At 39.1% G+C, this 20,565-nt stretch overlaps 1 protein-coding gene across 1 annotated transcript in view; it reads right to left on the minus strand.

The window, feature by feature from the left end:
- Nucleotides 1-6,853: 6,853 nt before the first annotated feature.
- LOC132157446 (CUB and sushi domain-containing protein 1-like) overlaps nucleotides 6,854-20,565 on the minus strand; it is a 636,306-nt gene continuing 622,594 nt past the window's right edge. The window contains exons 64-71 of the mRNA XM_059566804.1: nucleotides 19,196-19,375; nucleotides 18,804-18,866; nucleotides 17,751-17,912; nucleotides 11,649-11,761; nucleotides 11,365-11,452; nucleotides 11,059-11,191; nucleotides 10,723-10,779; nucleotides 6,854-9,277 (exon numbers count right to left, since the gene is read on the minus strand). Coding sequence (XP_059422787.1) covers nucleotides 9,118-9,277; nucleotides 10,723-10,779; nucleotides 11,059-11,191; nucleotides 11,365-11,452; nucleotides 11,649-11,761; nucleotides 17,751-17,912; nucleotides 18,804-18,866; nucleotides 19,196-19,375 — 956 coding nt within the window. The 3' untranslated portion in view covers nucleotides 6,854-9,117. The remainder of the gene's footprint in view (nucleotides 9,278-10,722; nucleotides 10,780-11,058; nucleotides 11,192-11,364; nucleotides 11,453-11,648; nucleotides 11,762-17,750; nucleotides 17,913-18,803; nucleotides 18,867-19,195; nucleotides 19,376-20,565) is intronic.

Raw genomic sequence — 20,565 nt, forward strand, 5'->3', positions numbered from 1 at the left:
GAGATCCAGCGGTGTGTGGGACTTCATTCCCATTCCCCAGCCAGTATGGTGGAGCAGAGGGCAAAATATTTAAAATTAACCACCCTCCGCCAAGAGGGCAATGAGGTGGGTGCCATGGCACATGTGTTCTGGACCTTGGCGGGGGGTATGGGATATAATGAGGTGGCCCTTTAGGACATTTTCAACACCGGTCTGGATGAACCGGTACCTCGCATGGAAATGGAACAGTTGGACGCATTGGGTTCTGGGAATTCATTTTCTACTTACAACATTGGTCTCCGTGAAATACCCCAGCCACACCTGTCTCTCCCGGTGCCACAGCACAAGGTGGTCGCCAGTCCAGTGTCACGGCGCAAGATGGCCACCAGCCCAGCACCACAGCACAAGGTGGCCGCCAGCCCAGCACCACAGCACAAGGTGGCCGCCAGCCCAGCGCCACAGCACAAGGTGGCCGCCAGCCCAGCGCCACTGCCCAAGATGACCGCTGCCCAAGATGACCGCTGCCCAAGATGGCCGCCAGACCAGCGCCACTGCCCAAGATGGCCGCCCGTCCAGAGTCATGGCACAAGATGGCCGCTTGTCCAGTGCCTCTGCACAAGATGACAGCCACAGTGGACCCTCCAGAGTCGAGTCAGGTTCCCGTTGACCCTTCAGAGTCGAGTCAGTTTCCCATTGACCCTCTAGAGTCGAGTCAGTTTCCCGTTGACCCTCCAGAGTCGAGTCAGGTTCCCGTTGCCCTTCCAGAGTCAGGTTAGGTTCCCGTTGCCCTTCCAGAGTCGGGTCAGGTTCCCGTTGCCCTTCCAGAGTCGGGTCAGGTTCCCGTTGCCCTTCCAGAGTCGGGGTCAAGTTTCCCGTTGCCCTTCCAGAGTCGGGTCAGGTTCCCGTTGCCCTTCCAGAGTCGGGTCAGGTTCCCGTTGAACTTCGAGAGTCAGGGCTAGTCACCGTTGACACTCTGGAGTCAAGTCAAGTCACCGACTATGTTCATGGGCAAAGGCAAGTCACCATTGATCTTCTACCAGACTACCAGAGCCTATCCTCGTCTCTGCGGAACTTCTAGAGCCTCGTCACGTCTCAGCTGAACTCTCTGAGCACTCGAATGAACCTGTCGTGGCCACGGAGGCCACCCTTAACTTGTTCATGTTCTTTGTTTCAGACTTACCCAACCAGACTTACTCTCCTGTGTCATCGATCCCACTGTGGTGGTCTTCTGCACTGCCCGGGTGGCCCTCTGCCTCGACCGCATGGATATGGTGGTCTTCTGCGCCGCCCTGGTGGGCTCCTGTCTCGACCGCACGGAGGTGGTGGTCTTCTGCACCGCCCGGGTGGGATTCTGTCCCGACCAAATGGATATGGTGGTCTTCTGCGCCGCCTTGGTGTGCTTCTGTCTCGACTGCATGGAGGTTGTGGTCTTCTACGCCGCCCGGGTGGGATTCTGTCCCGACCGCACGGAGGTGGTGGTCTTCTGCTTCTGTCTCGACCGCATGGCTCCAATTCCACTTTGCTCCTCTCTGGATTCCTGCCCTGTCGGTTCGGCCCTGGGCCACTGAACTTTTTGTTCCTTCGTGGACTTTTGTTTTGTTTTTTGCACTTCTTGTCTCTGTTTCCCCATTTTACCTGGCCCTCCGTCCCTCCCCCTGGTCCTCTGCCGCTCCACCTCCCTCCGGGTCTCTGTGTTCCTTGGTCTCTTCTTGTGTTCAGGTGGAGCATGTGGTAGCTGCTCCGTGGAGGAGGGGGTAATGTCACGCTGTCTGGTCTCTGTTTCCCTGAGTCTACACTAGTGGTCTCACTTCCCCATAGGCACCTCACCGTAGGCACTACAATTCCCACAAAGCTTTGTCCCTTCATCACAGTAATTGCACTCCTGTTAATTGCACTCAGGTGTTTTCACTTGATAGTCATTACCCTGCCTATATTAACCGGTCTTTTTCTGTTTGTCTTCATGGACTCCTTTCTTTCCCTCACCCAGTTTCCTCGCCTTCCGAGTTCCTAGTCTTCCGAATTCCTGTTCCCGTTCCTGTTCCTTCCCTGTATGTTTATTTGTTGGATGGATTTATGGTTTTGACCCCGGCTTTTTGATTTCTGATTTGGATTACCCATTAAAACCCACACTGCGATTGGATCTCTTGTCTCCTGTGTTTCCCTGGGTCTATGATCGTAACAGAAACCCCACCCAAAATCTTTATTTAACATCCCAGAATGCAATTTTTTTATGGGGAACCCTCTAACGAAAGTGATAGTGAATATTTTTGGGCTAGTTTTAAGTAGGGGACATTTTTTAGGGTACATTCCATAGACATAATAGTTTTTATATTGTATAAACTGTATTTTCTACATAGTGCCACATATGCTGTATCAGCATTTATGAGTATTACATGAAACACATGGATTTGCACTGAAATACTGCTAGCAAAATTGTCACACGTTTAGTGAATTTGCTGTGGTACGTTACTTTGCAAGAGACACTGCAGTAAGTTGATTTACAGGTAAGTGTCTATTTGCCATAGATTTCTAGGTAACAGTCTTTATTATGGCTGCAAAGAATGTCTGCATAGCTGATAATATTGAATAAAAGAGTTACACTTGAGGAATAGATTATTGGAAGGATTTTTCACTATTTAGCCTGATCGCAAAATGACTAAAAAGCTGGACAATCTGCATAATTACAACATAACTAATAATTACAAATAGTTTTAAACCTGTATTATTATTATTATTATTTATTGTCTTTTTTTAAAATCATTATTATTATTATTATTATTATTATTATTTTTAAGATTCTTGCAGCTGTTTCCTTTAGGATAGTTTAACCTCTAACCTAGTGCTCATATAAATAAATAATTTCTAATATAGAAAATAATAATAATAATAATAATAATAATAATAATAATAATAATAATAATAATAATATATTGTAGGTTTGGAATAACAGGCTGATAAATAATGACAGAATTTTCAATTCCGTGTGAGGTAATCCTTTAAGGTTTATCTACACAACTGGCTGTAATTTATTCGTCAGTCATTACATTTTGGTCTGAGAACACATTCGGAGTTTGTAGCCAACATATTTCAATTATCAATAAAGCGTACACCTTGCAGTTTATGAAAGCAGGCTAGTGATTAAACATGCTGTAGCAGAAAATGGATCTTTATGGAGTGTGCAGATTAGCAGAATTTAATTTTATTTGACTCTGGCTGTTCTTTGTCAAGGAAGGTTGAAAATTTAAGCTGCTTTCCATTAAATTATTTAGCCACACAAAATGATTCTGAAAGTTAAGGAGGCTGGAATTGTTTGAAGATTAACTCGCTTGATCCTCACTGTTCCTGGCGACATCATTTTGGACGCAAAGTCCTGGGGATGAGTACAGGAAGATTGTGCAGGCATAAGCTGATCGTAGTTTCAATTCAATTTAAGCAACATTGCTCCTGCATTTATATTAATATTACCTCTGAAGACACTGCAGCGTCTGCTTAAAAACCGCACAATCTGAATCCATTATGATCGAGAACAACAGAACAGAAATACTATTACTACTGATGCTAGTCTGGGTGATATGGCTAAAACAGTTTAGAAAGAATTACAGAAATGTTTCAGCCTTTCAGCTATGTTTTTGAACATTCATTTTCCAACGCACCTTTTTCACAGTGAAATGGATATTTATTTATTGAAATCAGAGGAAAGATAATTTTGATGAAATAGTTAATGATGTCACACTCAAATGTTTAGTGGAAAATACTATTGTACTATTATTAACAATACAATTATTATCACTACTGCTAATAATTACACATAAGTCAATACTTACTGATTATGATACATAATTAATAATTTTTATTTATTTATTTATTTATTTTTTTGCACCCTTGAAGGACACTTTGGGAAGGGGATGCCAAAACAAAGTTAACAACTTTCACAAAGTGTCCTTCTAGAAGTCTGTTATTGAAGGGAACATCCGATGGTCACTTTAGGGATGTGATTTCCGTTTGTGATCACATGGTCTTGGGTTATATGCACTTTAAAGCAAAGTTTGGGGTTGATTTTGACTTCACATACAAATGTAAGTAGAACTATTTAATTTGTCTTTATTTTAATATTACATAAATATCTATGTTATATAAATATGATTTCAGAAGGTTGAAAATGCTTAATAGTAAAGAAGACAATTAGACAACATTTGAAAAAAATTATATTAAATGCACATATATTGCTTAGCAGGGAAAAACATACGGAAAATGTTCTGCATAGCAGGTTTATGAAAAGGTCACTTAACCCAAGCGGAGACTTCACTACAACACCCGCTGGTTGAATTGGGAATCATGAGTGTGGAAAGAGACATCCATCCTGGTGAACTTAAACTCAGATTGATGTAGCAGAAGTAGGTTGACATGAAAGGGTTGAGTACACCGTATACTCTCAGTAAATGAAAGAAAAAGCAGTAGACCCAAGATTGCTCTTATTTTATGAGATATCTCCTCATTTATCAGAACTGACAAGTGAAATGATGATTCGTTTGGCAGAGAGCTGCTACACCTGATGCCAAGATGCTTACACTATTTTGAGGACGGATTTCTCACAAGACGCCTCGAGATTCATTAAGATGCAAGCGTAAATGCTAGATGTGCTTCAAGCAGACAGACATTGCATAAAATTCTCTGTACGTCCTTCTCAGAATATTTTAAAGTGATAAATTATTCTATATGATATAGTCTGTGAATTAGTCACATTTGTGTCCACATACCATGTTTCTTACCCAGGGCCAAACACTTTCCATCAGTAGATTTATAAAACAAGGACCCATAAATTCAGTGCAGCACTTTGGCTGAGCTGTTATGCAAGATTTTTAATTATAAATGGTGTGGCTTAATTTTGCATGCTGTAGAGTATGAATGACAGAGAGGCAAACCAGGGTGTCAGACTTTATAAACTCAGATTCTCTACTGGCGTGCCAAAATGTGTTGGAGTTTAAATAGAAAAGCACATGTATCTGTCATTGTAACCACATGGGCAACAGTTTATGCAGAAGTTGTGTCTGGATGAGGTTACACAATTTTCCTGCACACTGAAATTGTCTTTTGTATACCAGAAAAAAAAAAAAAAAATTGCAGACTGACAAAGAATGGCCAAAAAAAAAAAACAATAAGGTTTATGTTATATCAATAGCAATGCTCCTGGATTATTGTTTGTGCATACAACAGTATGCCACTGTCAAAATTTAGAGAGAGAACACTTAACAATAAGTAAAATCTGTTTTAAAGACACTATCACTCCATTTAATGTGTTCCTAATGTGTTTAAAAAGCCTTCCAACCTAATGTGTCTAAATAGAACTTTATCTAATAATTATACTGAGACTGTATGAAGGGTGGAAAGTGTAATCGGTCAGGTTTTGTGTACACGTAATCATGTTTAAATAAGTGTTAATAAGGTCTAGAGGTGTGACCCTTCATAACACCTCACAAACAAATAGACAATGGAAGGGTGCCGTGAAAAACAAATGTGGAGTAAGCAAGATAAACTGAATACTGGTGACTGATTAACAATTTTTTACAATTTTCCACAAAAAAAAAAAAAAAAAACACTAGGAACTCTTACATTCAAGGGTTAGTGAGTCAGTAAGTGTGAAATATGGCTCTAATGCAAATGTAATCTAATGTAAGCAAAACCAATAAATTAAAAATAAATATGATAATACACACACATAATAATAATAATAATAATAATAATAATAATAATAATAATAATAATAGGTGCCAGAAGACCTACCTCCAAAAAGCAGCTAACAACATGACCTCTGGTTACCATGCTGGAAAGGCACATCTGCAAGATAAGACTGTTTTACCACCCAAGGGAAACTACAGAGTTTAATTCTCACTTTGAAACAGACAAGTAAACCCTTTTAATCCTATACAATAAATAGATAAATACCTGAGAGAAATGTAGAAACATTTCTCCAATCTTTCTGTCTTAAGATTTTCTTCAATTATTAATGCTTTAAAATACTACTGTCTAAAACAGATATAGATTTTTAATTTTTTTTTCAGAGAGATATTCGTCCTCTTGGAGAATTAGAAGTCAGTGGCGATGATGCTGAGCTAGAAGTCTTTGAAGGATCCCTAAGTTTGCGCCAGACGGTGGCTTTGTCTTTCTATTCATCAGTGACCTTCTGTATCAAACCTGGTTCTCTCTCATCAACAAAACTTCAGCAAAGGCCAACCAGAACCTCAACGAATTGCATCAGTACTCTTTTTCAAACATGCAAGACATGCAATTATTAAACTCTTCTTAACTGATACATTAAGTATTACCAACCTCTTTTCTCAAAGGTGTCTAAATGTGATCTAAGCCTATTTTACTATTATGTGATATCCAAAATAGACATTGATACCAAAGCTACCATCCATACTTACAGTGAGAGCGAATGTGGTCAGATAAATTAAACTCATAATAATTATTAGTATTACCTTATATCTAATGGAAAATGTTAATAGATCAATTTGTTAGAAGACAAAAAAATATATTTTGCCAGTATGGGTGTAAAAATTCTTTGCTTTGCAATCCATAGTGCTGGTCACTACTCAGCAGTTGTATGTTGTGCTTATATATAGATAGTATTTTATTAGTAATAATTTTTTTTTCACTATAAGTAGGGTGATTTTAGGGACATATTATTGGCAAAATTTGTCACAATTTACCTGAATTCATGCCTATATATTTTACAAATTCTGATTTCATGATGCATTGCATTTAGTATAGACTCATAACAGAATTATCAAGCAAAATATTTACATCCCCTACTTACAAGCATGCTATTGATTTTCAGTCAGATACATTATATGTCAAGAAATAACAGAAAGAACACTGTTAGAAAAAGTTTAATATTTATCTCAAATAATACTTTTCAAAATATTTGTCATTGAACCATCTGCAGTACAGTTCTCTAGGGTTCATGATTTTGCTCACGTCAAAGAACACATACGAGCTGAATATTTCATAAAAGCTCGTACATATTGACATTTGTTGAAAATTTTGAAACCATAGATATATACTTATGGGTAGATAACCAATTAATTTACATGTTTATACAGTAAAAACATTTATTTTAACAATTTTACCTACATGAATCAAAAAAGTACAGCATATTTAATAATTGTACAAATTCTGCATAAAAAATATATTTCTGTACAAAAACATCTTTTGCACCTACTTCAAGTCAGCAGCACATGATCGAATGACAATGGTGAGTAGCACGATTGTTGCTTTGAATGCAGTTTTACAGCTCGACAGTCGCAAAATTATTTTACAGTTGTGAGGAAACAAAATTGTACAAAACGCAACTCAACAAAGAAACATTATTGCAGCAAGCCTGAGAAAAGGCAAGACGCGGATCATCCGCAGTGTGAGATAACCGACACCGCCCTTTTACCGCCAACGGGCCGAAATCATTCGAGCTGAAAGCATGACTCAACAGAACACATCTAAACGCATTTGGAAACAAAACGTGGTTTTGACTGAAAATACAATCAACGTGAAAATGACATGAAATCTGACAGCAAGCCTACAACAATGTCATTGTGCACATTTTATGCTCTAAGCTGTCGTTGTGTAGTGCGCAAGTGCATATGATAACACAGCATTGAGAAAACATCAGGCATCACGTTGTTCACATGGAAAAATGGGAACACTTAAAGTTTTAGCACATGCACCGGGATCAGCGTGGTCATGACATTTAAATCACAGTGAATATGCACCCCAGCAGCCCTACACTCTTCATCTAGGTTAATGTACTAATGATATGGGTCATTGGGAACCGGTGTGGCCCGGTCATGCTTCTGAATCTAATAAGGCAGTGTTTCTTCGAGAGTAATTTTGATCTTAACCCCGCTGATTTTGTGTCTCTAATGGGCACGGGAGATGCACACTGGTTCAGAAAAAGGAGGAATGGAAAAATAATGATAAAAAAAAATTAAATAAAATACTTGTGGGCTCAGATAAATCTTGTATAGGCATCCAGACAGAGCTGATAAACAAACTCAAAATCTGCACCATCAACATACAGTCATGTTCTGCACAAGAGGTATATTTGATATGTAATGAAAGCAAATTGGTGATACGGCAAATTGGTGAGTAAAGCTATTATGATTTCAAATGTAAAAATGAAATGTAATTTGTCAGCATGCCCAAGTCCAAGCAAGTGATCTAACACGCCTTGAAGGAACAGTACAACATGTGCGTGACGTGGTGTATGATGAATGCATTAACAAGCAATCAAAAATGATGATTGTGAGTTTCAATTGTGTCCTTATCACCTTGTAAACATAAACAGAACTTCATTTCAAAAATAAATTCAGTTTCTCTTGATAGACGTAGCATGACATCATGCTCTCTATGGATATGGGTTTATGTTTATATACATATGGTCAATAAAACCCTGTATATTATTTTTTGTTTCTTCCAATACATTGATTTCATATCCATTTCATACTAGTGCAAAATTTGTGCAATAAAGTTTATTCTTTTTTTCAACGCAGCGGTTGAGTTCATCCTCCACCTGGAGGTTAGCATCTCTCCTTTGAGCTTCTTGTAGCATTTTGTCACCTTCTAGTTGGAGATCTATTAAGTGTGCTAAGCCACAGTAGTCCAGTTGCTTTCTCATTTTGTGGTTTGTCTTCACTGAAGAAATACATTGTGTCAACAACTTTGTGGCATTCAAAGACACGTCAGTATCTTTTCCAGGAAGTCTTTTAAGGGGAAATACATAAAAAAGAGATAAAAGCAAAAAGCCTTCATCCTTTAAGTGCCACGTACAGATTCCAGAAAGAATGTTGACCTCAGTTCTGGCCAAAAATGCGTCAAGTGAGCTTCTTTCTTTGAAAAATCCTTTTTCTTTGATGTGATTTTTTTTTCTTTTTTCTGGGGTTTTGATGTTGGGGCTTTTTTATTAATTTTTTATTTTTTTGCAAAAAACATAGTCATCGGTTTTATTTTGTCCATTGTAAGCTTGTGATAAAAAGTAAGTCGCATCTATAGCAAAGTGCAGTCAGTCGTAAAGGAGTGGCGTCTGGTACCCACTGCTCTGCTGCTTACCCATGAAGCTGGTTGGTCCAGAGCTGATAATAAAGGCTATACTACTGTGCAGACTGTATTGAGGGTTGTATCAAACCTCACAGCCTTTGCCTCTGTTGGCTTCATGTTTGTATCATACATGGGATTCTCAAATGAAGCTTGTCCATTACTGTTCTCATGTCCTGCATATCCATTGTACTGAACTTTTGGTCTTGTTCTGGAGAGGAGAAAAACAGAGATGGCAAATGGTTACACGGAATAAAGACTTCTTTCAAAGCCAAAACACATATGTTTTAATTTGCTTACATTCATTACAACAAATTCCAGTGTCATTTTCATTATGGAAAAACAACAACATAAGCTTTAGACATGTTAGATAAAACCTAACACAAAAGAACATGATGTCCTCGTCTTAACAATGGGAATTGACAAGTATGTTAGCTGGGTTACATAACAAATTTAGGACAGGAAAATAGTGTATGAAAATGTTTCATTCAAAACATAAAAATGTGGGCATTTACTCACCCTTATGTAATTTTCAATCTCTAAATTCTTATATGAAATGCATTCTAAAAGTAGTCCATATGACTTGTGTCCTAAGTAGAGATATCCTTACTTGGAACACTGTATCTCACAATGCATTTTGGTAAACTTGACATTTTTACGCAACATTGTATTAAAAATGCAAAATAATTTTATTTCCAAGAAGATGCCATGTGCTTGAATTAAAAATGTAGTATGACAAAAGCAATGAGGTCAGGTCATAATGTGGCATACTACTGTTTAAAACATTTATAGTGAAATTATGCACATGGAATACTAGAATATTCTACTAGAATAATGCCTATGGAATACTACTGTAAATGCTGAATTATTGCATACTTTTTTTAGCAGTATGTTGCACTGTCAAGCGTTGCTGTGTTTGTCATATGGCAGATTATTTTGCATTTTATTTCAATTTTGAGTAAAACTCTTGGCTGTTCTGATCAAATACTGAATTACCTTAAATTAATTTAGCATACTGAAATGTGAGATCAAATTGAATGCATTATGCTCTGTGGTATAATGCATTTTGGCAAATGTAGCTGATAATCTAGGTATTCTATATGGTAATAAGCTATTTTTAAAACTCTTATTATTATTCAACTGGATATTTTTCTGCTTTTTACCACCAATAATTAAAACCATGGAAGAACAAAAAACAAATCACATTTTGGAAAGGTCACTGACTTCTTGATGATCTAAATTTTGAATACTGTAACTCATCCCCAGACTTGCTCTGATGACAGTGGATGATTTATGATCTTGCTCAAATTGTATGATCTAAATCTAAATAAATGACCTACATCCTGTTCCCAATTCATATTTCCACTGACAAACAGACACTGGCGTGTCACCACATCAGACGTAATTCTCATGATATTCCAGTGGCAAATGTACACAAACAGAAATAAGCAGGATGACTTTTAGTTGGTGAAATTAGGGTTGACAGAAATGACAATCTAATATAAGACTACAACAGTATGTAAATCACTTCTTTTCCCATAATTCCTGCACTCTGCCCTGTCTCAGACGAGATGAGAAAATAAAATGCAGACAATGAAGGTGTGTGTGTGGCTGTAAAGGGTTCATCGCCTGTGGCATTAGCTTCTGGTGACTTACCTTGAGGCAGCCAGGTCTTTGGGTCTCTCATTGTCATCTGTGCCTTGTGATAGAGCCCTGCCAATTTTTTTATTATTTTAATATCGGGGAACTGTCATGCTTCATGACAACTTTGTCACATTGTTTTGTTTGTGTAGAAAAACTCCCATGCTCCTTTTTTTAGCAGTGCCTTAATTTGAACTCGGTGACATTTAAAGATATTTGAATTGCTAACGTCTGTCACAATTGCAGGCTTGGCAAAGGAGTTTCCTATCACTACAGTGACACAATGCTGATTCACATTCACTATGGACAAATAACATCAACACATGAGATATTAAAGTCAGCTGCTCTTACCTGTGTTTGTAGAGGTAAAAGGCAAACCCTGATAAAATAAGCGCAAAGAAGGGCACTAGAATGGCAGCTGCCACAGAACTGCTGTTTGTGCCGTAGTAAGGATTAGACGGATCCATATCTGTGGTAATAAGACCTGAGGGAAAATTCAGAAAATTTTTGAAATTTCAAACTGTTTGAAATTACAACCTGCCTGAAAAGAATCATAAATTAAATAAGTATTAAATCTATAAGCATTATACATTTTAATATATTCATTTACTCTGCATGTATTAAAAAGCAATGAAACTATGAAAAGAAATAATCTACCTTGTCTTGTTAACTGAAATTTCCCAAAGTCCTTGCTATGAATGTGTCCTTGGTAAACAAACATTTTTTTCTCAGTTTCTGCTGTAACCTGTACAAAAAAATGACATGAAGATTTTTGCCAATACAGTGGTTTCAAATATATTGCTACAAAGATATAGATAATATTAAGTATAATATAATACTTATTTTATGAGTAAGAAAGAAATGCAAGATTGTAAATGACATGCACAGTATAAAATACAATGCTTTATTAATTTGATTATTACCACTTTTGTGCTACTCACATATCCATCCATTGCCCAGTTATCATTTTTGAATTTGCTAAAATATTGTTCTGTTGGGCCTCTTATCTGGTAAACTTTTAATAATAGATGATTTTCTTCTTTCTTGTAAGTTCCTGCAAAACAACCCAAGGAAACAAACAACAACAAAAAAAAAAACAATATAAGGATATAATTAATTGAAATAACCAACAATATCCATCATCAGGATTTTATTTAATAAACCTGCATTTGTAATGCTTTTCTGTTTATTTTTGGTCTAGGACTAGGAAGTAGGGCAAAGGAAAACATTTGGAAAATGTGGAAATCTTCCATAGCTATCAAGCGCGCTCAATTCATCTGAGAAATTGGATGTAATCTCAGCACTGAAGAAATAATATGCAATGCTAATTCAAATATTCACTCTCCATCCCCCATCAAAGTAAGACAATCCTTCTCTTTCAGCTTGTTTAATTTGTAAGAGCAGACTACTAAATATATTCAAATAAGACATTTGGATCAATGACATGTCATATTGTTGCCACAACAGCTGACCGCACATCACTTGATTTCTATACTGACCCACAAACAACGATGTTCCCTTTCAGTCAGTCACGTTCGACGTTACGTCAGTGACTGACGAATTGGAGATCTCGCTAGAAAGATGAATCGCCTTCGAGTGTTAACAAGCCAATTAATGTTGGCGTGAAAGATTTGCATCTCACACCCAGCCCGCAGCGCAGGTATATAAGGATAGTGTGTGCAGTCGGACATTCAGCTTTTTCGCTTCGGAGCCGAGATTTTCAGCTACCAAACAAGAGTGTCTTCAAAACATCCTGTTAAAAAGATTGTTGGTGTAACAGCACGTCAGGGGTGGGGGGGTTGCCAGTGCTACTGCTTTGATCTCAGTATGCTAAAGCTTCCCATTCTGTGGTCACGCTGCAACTCCTCCTGGGTGCTTCAACACTTCGGTGTTCTTCTAAAAGAGCAAATTCTAAAAGAGCATTTCTAAAAGAGCTCCACAAGTGACGAGACATCTTTTTAAAGATGGCCTTCCACTTGTGTGTTTCTGGATGTGGTCACTTCCTGGCTCCATCTGATAGTCACGATCGCTGCATTGCATGCCTGGGGCTAGAGCACGTGGAGGCAGTGTTTGTGGATGAGTTATGTTCTCCTTGTGGGAACATGATCATTGCGACGTTGCGATCATGGCTCCTCTTCGTCAAACGAGGAGGAGTCTCCCTCCCAATGCCCCATTCTAGTTCCTCCTCCCAGAGGAGGTCTACTTCGGCTCATGGCCAGGGTGATATTAGGGATTACAAGTGAGGGCTTCCCTACCAAGTGTGTCTCCATGGGCCCCATCATTCCTCCAGCTTATCGTACCCTCTGGTGTACCGCGATGTGGATGCTGAGGCCTCAGACAGGGCGGGGCCCAGCACCTCTTCCGAGCCACCAGCAGATGTCGATCACTGCATCGTGGGACAAGCTAGGGTCTGGAGATGAGAACTCTGCTGCATTGCCTCCTTCTGGGAGAGCGGCGTTGCTCGAGTCAGATCCAGAGCTGACTGCTGTGCTTGCCCAGGCTGCCGAGAGGGTCGGTTTGCAATGGAAGGCCCCTCCATCTCCTGAACGCTCAAGGCTGGATGATTGGTTCCTGGGGGTGCCGCACGCCAATCGTCGGCAGCCACATCCGGTTCCATTCATCCCAGAAGTGCATGAGGAAGCTACTAGGTCCAGGAGGGCACCTTTTTCTGCCCGAAACAGATTTTGTGCATCCTCTGCCTTCACTACCTTTGACAGTGGGGTGGCTAAGGGCTATGTGGAGATCCCCCCAGTCGAGGATGCTATTGTGATGCAGCTTTGCCAGCAAAGCACCGGCGCCTGGCGGGGTAATCCGCACCTCCCATCCAGGGCCTGTAAATTCTCGTCCACACTGATGGCCAAGGCTAACGGAGCTGCTGGACAAGCCGTCTCTGCTCTGATTGCCATGGCCCTCCTGCAGGTCTATCAGGCCAAGTTGCTAAAGCAGCTGCACGATGGTAGTTCTGACTCCGGTGTGATGCAGGAGCTGCCCCTGAGACGGGCGACCTGGATCTCTGGATCCTGCTCTTCAAGAGATGGTGAGGGCACCGCAAGCTTACGAGAAACATCAGAATCGGCTATGCGATTCAGTTCACCCAGTTGCACCATCGTGCAACTACCATCGTGCAGCTGCTTTAGCAACTTGGCCTGATAGAGCATGCTCAATCGATGCTGAACTGCCTGGAGTCATTCTGGGGCAGAAGGGTGGTCCCATTGAAACAGTTTAGAGGCTCCTGGGGCATATGGCATCCGCTGCCACTGTCACGCAGCTCGGATTGCTTTATATGAGACAGTTTCAGTGCTGGCTTCACTGCCCAATCCCGAGATGGGCATGGCAATGCGGCACCCACCGGGTCTTAGTTACCCCATCCTGCCGCCAGACCTTCAGCCTATGGTCAGACCTTGCTTTTCTATGGACAGGGGTTCCCCTAGTGCAAGTGTCCAGTCATGTTGTTGTCTCAACAGATGCCTCTGCCATAGTCTCGGGGGCTATGTGCAATGGGCATGCAGCATCAGGCACCTGGTCATGTCTTATCTGCAGTGGCATATCAATTGCCCCGGGTTGCTAGCAGAATGGCTTTTGCTCTGCGCCGCTTCAAATTGCTGCTACACGACAAGCACATACTGGTATGGATAGACAATTCTGTGACCGTTGCATACATCAACCACCTGGGCGGTCTATGCTCCTGTCGCAGGACTTGAGCATTGGGTTCCTTAGGGGTGCGAGGAGGCTGAATCCTCGTGAATCCTTTACGTGGACCACATGCAGAGCTTCAGGACCTCAGACCAGCTCTTTGTCTGTTTTGGAGGACAGCAGAAGGGAAAGGCTGTCTCCAAACAAAGTCTTGCCCACTGGGTAGTGGAAGCTATAGTCTTGGCATATCAGGCTCTACATCTATCGTGCGCCCTCGGAGTGAGAGCACACTCTATGAGAGGTGTGGCTTCTTCCTGGGCTTTGGCACGGGGTGCCTCAATAGCAGAAATCTGTAGAGCTGCTGGCTGGGTCACACCTAACACGTTTGCGAGATTCTATGATCTCCATGTAGAACCTGTGTCCTCTCGTTTACTGGCCTCTAATGGTCAGTAGCTCCGGATTTGCTCTGTGTCGATCACGCTTGCTGCGCCATTCCCTTCTGCAGACCAGATAAGTGCTTTTCAGTTCGGTTTCCCATTTGGCAAACCCTGTTGAAGTTCCTCTTGCAACCTCGGCAGTCAGGCATGGTGGAGCGGTCAGCCCTTGCGCTGCGCTAGGTGCCCATGTGTAGTGATTACCCCTTCTGGTGATCCCACATGTGAATTCTTCCATGGCACGGCTTCCCTCATGGTAAGCCTGTGTCTTTCCATGGCAGAGTCCTTCCGCCATCTCTGCTGTGCATTGACCTCACCCCAGGTGGGCTGAGTCTGCCGCCAGGACTTCTATATGCAGTACTGTCCTATGGCCATTCCATATTTGTAATTTCCACGTTACCTCCTATACGCAGGATGTGGCTTCCTCAGCATTCCCTTACTTAGTTACACCTTCCCAGTGTTATCCAACATCCCATTGTACAGGACAGCACTGGCTGATTTATCTGCCTAAGTCCTGTTCTATTTTCCACCCCATCTGGTGTGGGGGGACTTGCCGGCTTTCACAGGGCACTGGAGGGGGTCAGCAATAGTGGCCCTTTCCATACAGATTCCCAATTCGTCAGTCACGTAATGTAATGTAACATAATGTAATGTCAAACATAACTGACTGAAAGAGACCATCTCAATTGCGTATGTAACCCTCGTTCCCTGAAGGAGGGAATGGAGACATTATGTTCCGTTGCCCCAGTTGCTGTACAAATGCTCTATGCCCGAGGCACACCGTCTCGGCTCCTCAGCGAAAAACTGAATGTGCGACTGTATGCGCTCTCCTTACATACCCACACTCTGGGAGGCGGGGTGCGTGATGCAAATTTCGCATGCCAACATTCATTGGCGTGTTTTGTTAACACTCAAAGGTGATTAGTCTCTCTAGCAAGATCCCCATTACATACATAACCGAGACGTTCCTCATTGTGACTATCAACGTTACTTAATAACATTCTTAATTTCACTTTACAGTCATATTTTATGTTTCTTGCTGTGCTCTGGTGAAAATAACCTAAAGTAGTCCTGCTCACAGACAGCTGTGTGGATATATTTACAGATATAAACAATGTAGCAAAATCTCCTCCTTCTGTCGTACAACATATCCATCATATTGTACCACCCAGCAGAGGTGGAAAGTAACAAATTACATTTACTCGCGTTACTGTAATTGAGTAGCTTTTTTGTGTACTAATACTTTTTAAAGTAATTTTTTAAATGTGTAATTTTACTTTTACTTCAGTATATTTTGATTGAAGTATTGTACTTCGCTACATTTTAAAACACATTAATTACTGAGTAAAAAAAATAAATAAATAAATCGCTCCCTGGAAACTACGGCAGTAAATAATGGGCAGGAGGGCAAACTAGCGCTAAAATCACAAGAAAGATGCAGACGGACAAAACAGGCGTTAGTGGTGCAGACACCGCTGAAAACGAAACCCCGTCATATTCTGAAGTTGAACTCAAAGGAAATGAAGTGAACCCCTGGCCATATGTATGCTCTATTATGCAGTGTAAGCTGTACTTGCCTAGGAAGACCAAACTAGCAGCTTATAAAATCTCGACAAGACATCAACCCTTCGCAAGAATGTAGAGGTAAGCTAAATAATTGCATCGTTGCATTGGTGGTTAAAATGAAGCTTTAACATTTTAGCAAGAGGTTTTGCACAAATTAGCCAAAAAGACAGTGGTGAGGAGTATGCTATTTTTGTTTTAATGATGTGCGCGCGCATTTATAGTGCGTTCTTTCACTGTGTGATTCAGTCTCCTAAAATGCATTTAGAATGATCACAAAATTGAAGATATAGGGGCAGAAAATTTACATATTTATATAATTTCATATATTAAATCAAAATCACACAAAGAATGCCATATTTTCCTCCAAAAATCATCATGAATATATACATACATATATATATATAACAGTTCAGTAAACAAGTTAATTAAGAGACTTGCGTTTTAGACACCATATTGCCTTTTTTAGCTCTATTTCTACAACAGAAAATAATTCCAAACACAGCCACCAAAGCACAGTTTTGCGTCTCTGAGAAATGTGACAGTGTTTCGTTCCTGAATGAATCAACTGTTTAAATGATTCGGTTCAATCGCAATGACTCACTTATTAACAGTGACTTGCTGACACATACTGGCCATTTTAATTTCACATTTAAAGTATCTTTTGATGTTTTTTAAATAATTAATTTCTTATCATTTCAAATGAGTATTCAACATTTAAGTCTTGTATATCAAAACATTATTCATGCATTTGTAAATGCAGGTTAAATGCATTCTTGTCCTGCACTAAACAGTGTAATACATCTAAATGCCACTTCCAATGAATCTTCTGCATTTCCTCTGCATTAAAAGTTTGTCGATACTGATTTGCCTGGTAACAGCCCAAATGTTTTATTATTCTAAATAACTGATTCCTTTAAATAAAAACAACTAGTTTGAGATTAATAGACCTATCCCAGGGGTGTCAAACTCAGTTCCTGGAGGGCCGTAGCCCTGCAGAGTTTAGTTCTAACCCTGCTCCAGCACACATATCATGTAGTTTTCAAATAAACCTAAATGATTAGATTAGCTGGATCAGGTGTGTTTAATTAGGGTTATATCTAAACTGTGCAGGACTGTGGCCCTCCAGGAACTGAGTTTGACAACCTTGGCCTGTCCCATTTTTGACTCCCTCCCACTGTTAAAATGTAACTAAGTAATTTTTACTAAAGTAAATTTTAAATGAGCTACTGTTTACTTTTACTTGAGTAGATTTTTAGACTGGTACTTTTACTTGTACTTAAGTAAAATTTCATTAATGTAATGGTACTTTTACTTGAGTAGAATATTTTTGTACTCTTTCCACCTCTGCCACCCAGCCCTACTGTCTTCATTGTACATGGTGTCAAAACCTGGCAGAAAACTCCAACATACCAGAGAGTTTAATGTGCACTCCATTCTGCTCCAGAAGAGTTACGTTGACCCGGCTGGTGGTGGCATTAAATGCACTGACTGTTACTGTGGCAGCCTGTCTCTTTCCCAGGTACTCATAGAATCCAGCCCAACCCGAGTTCAAAGAGAAAACATCTGCAGGAACTAAACACAACACATAGAGTAATCATTCCTACAGCTATGTAATTAAATGAAATACACTGCAAGGAGGTAGAGCATTTTCACATTTGTCTCCCAAACTCTGGGATAGCCTTCCTGATAAGTTACAGCCTTCCTGAAAATGTTCGGGGTTCAGTCAAACCCTCTCTGTTTAAATCTACATTTAAGACATCTCTTTGGCCAAGCATTCACACAACGCATATCATAATCTTGTTCTAAATTCATATCTGATCAAATGCACATTATTATTCCTTAGCTTGGGTTAAACAAATTATTTTTGATAGGTTTGAAACAACACCTATGCTAATTAAGTCTACATTAAATTGTGCAAAGGTAACAAAAGACAAGCACATTCCATACAGGTAACTGACGTCATTTATTGGTTTCAACAATACATTTTGTTGATTTAACTAGTAAAATTTCACCAACATCAGCTGCTTAAACATAAAAGTGAAGTTAGTTCTGAGAAAAGCAGACTTTGTTTGCAGATTCCACTTGTTACAAATGTAACAATATTTTAAGAATAACTGAAGTGTCTAAAAACATTTGGACACTGCTAAATGTTAAAGGTAAAATGTCTCATTTCTGTCATAGTAGCGGAAAACAGATTTCCAAAACACTTTTTCGCAAAACCTACGAAAGGTTTACAAATAGCTATTCTTTGCCAGTCAAAGTGGGATAGGCAAATTTTAACACTGAAAATATCACACTTCACCTTTATTTTTGTTACGCTGACATTTTAAAAATAAAATTTTCAGCAATGCAACATTACAGGCCCATTATTTCCAGTGACCATGGTTCAACTTCATGTAGCCCAAGTTTATTTTTGATGGCAGCAAAATGGATCATTGAAGGGGAACTTGAAAGGTTTCATACCACGAATCTTGTTTTTCTGCAGGTCTGAATCTTCATTTGATTTGCTGTTTATTTTTGGTCCAACTAGGAAACAGAGCAAATAATTGATCATTTGACATTTGTGGATGCAACTTGCACAATGGAAATGACAGTTAATCAAAGTTTCTTGCTGTAGTTTCTCTTAGAATGAGTCATTTCTACATCAGTTTGACAGACATGAATAATTTTAATACATTCATAAATGCTGACACTGCTGTTCTTTTTACCAAGTTACATTTTTAAAGAGATCAAAGTCATATATATATAAATATAAATATATATATATATTTTTTTTTTGTAAATCATGCCATGATTTTCATGTTTGGGTGCAGTAACCCATACTCCATAAGTTATCAGTCCAGTTGTTTTAGTACCTTTGCAAACTGGAGGTTTGCCTGACCACCTTGCATCTGTTTTGCAGGTCCTGTGCTCTGATCCTCCTGATAGGTAGAAACCTTCTTGGCATGTATACATGAGTGTGTAACCAAGAGTAGGAAGATCTATAGCCTTCACGTCTACATGGGATGGCGTCTCAGGCTGCCTGCAGGCATGTGCTAAAAAGAGAAAGAGAAAAACAAAGCAATACAAAACAGCGATTCTTAAACTAATTACCACATATCAGAGCTGATTACTTCAAATGGGAAATCACATAAACCCATGCATTTTGGTTATTCACATGAAATAAGCCTAATGGTCAGACTTAAGTATCACTTTCATGCAATTTAGTTTCTTTCTTTATTTGCTTGTTTTTTTGGCAGTACACTATACTTTGATAGTCCATTTCAGACATTCTACTACCTTTAAGTAACTTTGCAACTACATGCCAACTAACTCTTATTCATTTGCAACAATGAGTCTCTCATTAGTATTAGTGTAAGTAGAGTAATTAGTTATTACTGTTGCAGACAGTCTACTAATACTCTAATGACTGGTAGTTGACTTGTAATTGCAAAGTTACTTATAGTTAGTAGAATGCCTAAAATCAATATCATCAATATAAATGCTAATTTTATTTGTATTTTTTTTTTTGTCTTTCCCAGATCTCTATATCAAGGAAATAAGACCCTACACACAATTAATATTGTTTTAACAAATATCAAGAAGCTTTAGAATTGCTTAAATTGTTTATCTTGCATCTATATGTATTTTTTTCTGTTTATTTAATATTATGCTCAGTAATGTTTATTATATTATATATAAGGCTTATTTGTTCTATGGTGGACTTATTAGGACATAATTACTGATATTCTATTAACAGCTTAAATTAATGCTTTTTTAACTCCTGGAAAATTATTTCATTTAATTTGTTCACTAAACTCCATGAGAGTGGCATATTTGATCTAAATGAGTGTAAATGGAAAAGTTTTTGTTTATTTCATCACTGCGTGGTTCAGAAGTAGCATTTATTATTTATGCCGTCATTTTTTTATAACTCCTGATACATCTGTTGCAAGGTTTACACATCACATCCATGATGAACTAGCTGGTGCAAATGTGTTACTTGTTACATGTATGAATTAAATTAAGAATGAAGGATTTGAGATATTTATTCAGATATTTTTTTCTTAGGATTTAAATAAATAGTAAGAATAAAATGAACCTTAGAACCTGAGAACGATATATATAAATAAAACTAATATACTCTGCACACATTATAGAATATTAGAGTGTCTCAAGGAAATGCTTTCTAACTATCAATGGAAAAAATAAATAAAAATCATTCTGGCTTAAAAATCATGGAATT

Source organism: Carassius carassius, chromosome 14, assembly GCF_963082965.1.
Source record: "Carassius carassius chromosome 14, fCarCar2.1, whole genome shotgun sequence".
In the NCBI taxonomy this organism is placed as follows: domain Eukaryota; kingdom Metazoa; phylum Chordata; class Actinopteri; order Cypriniformes; family Cyprinidae; genus Carassius; species Carassius carassius.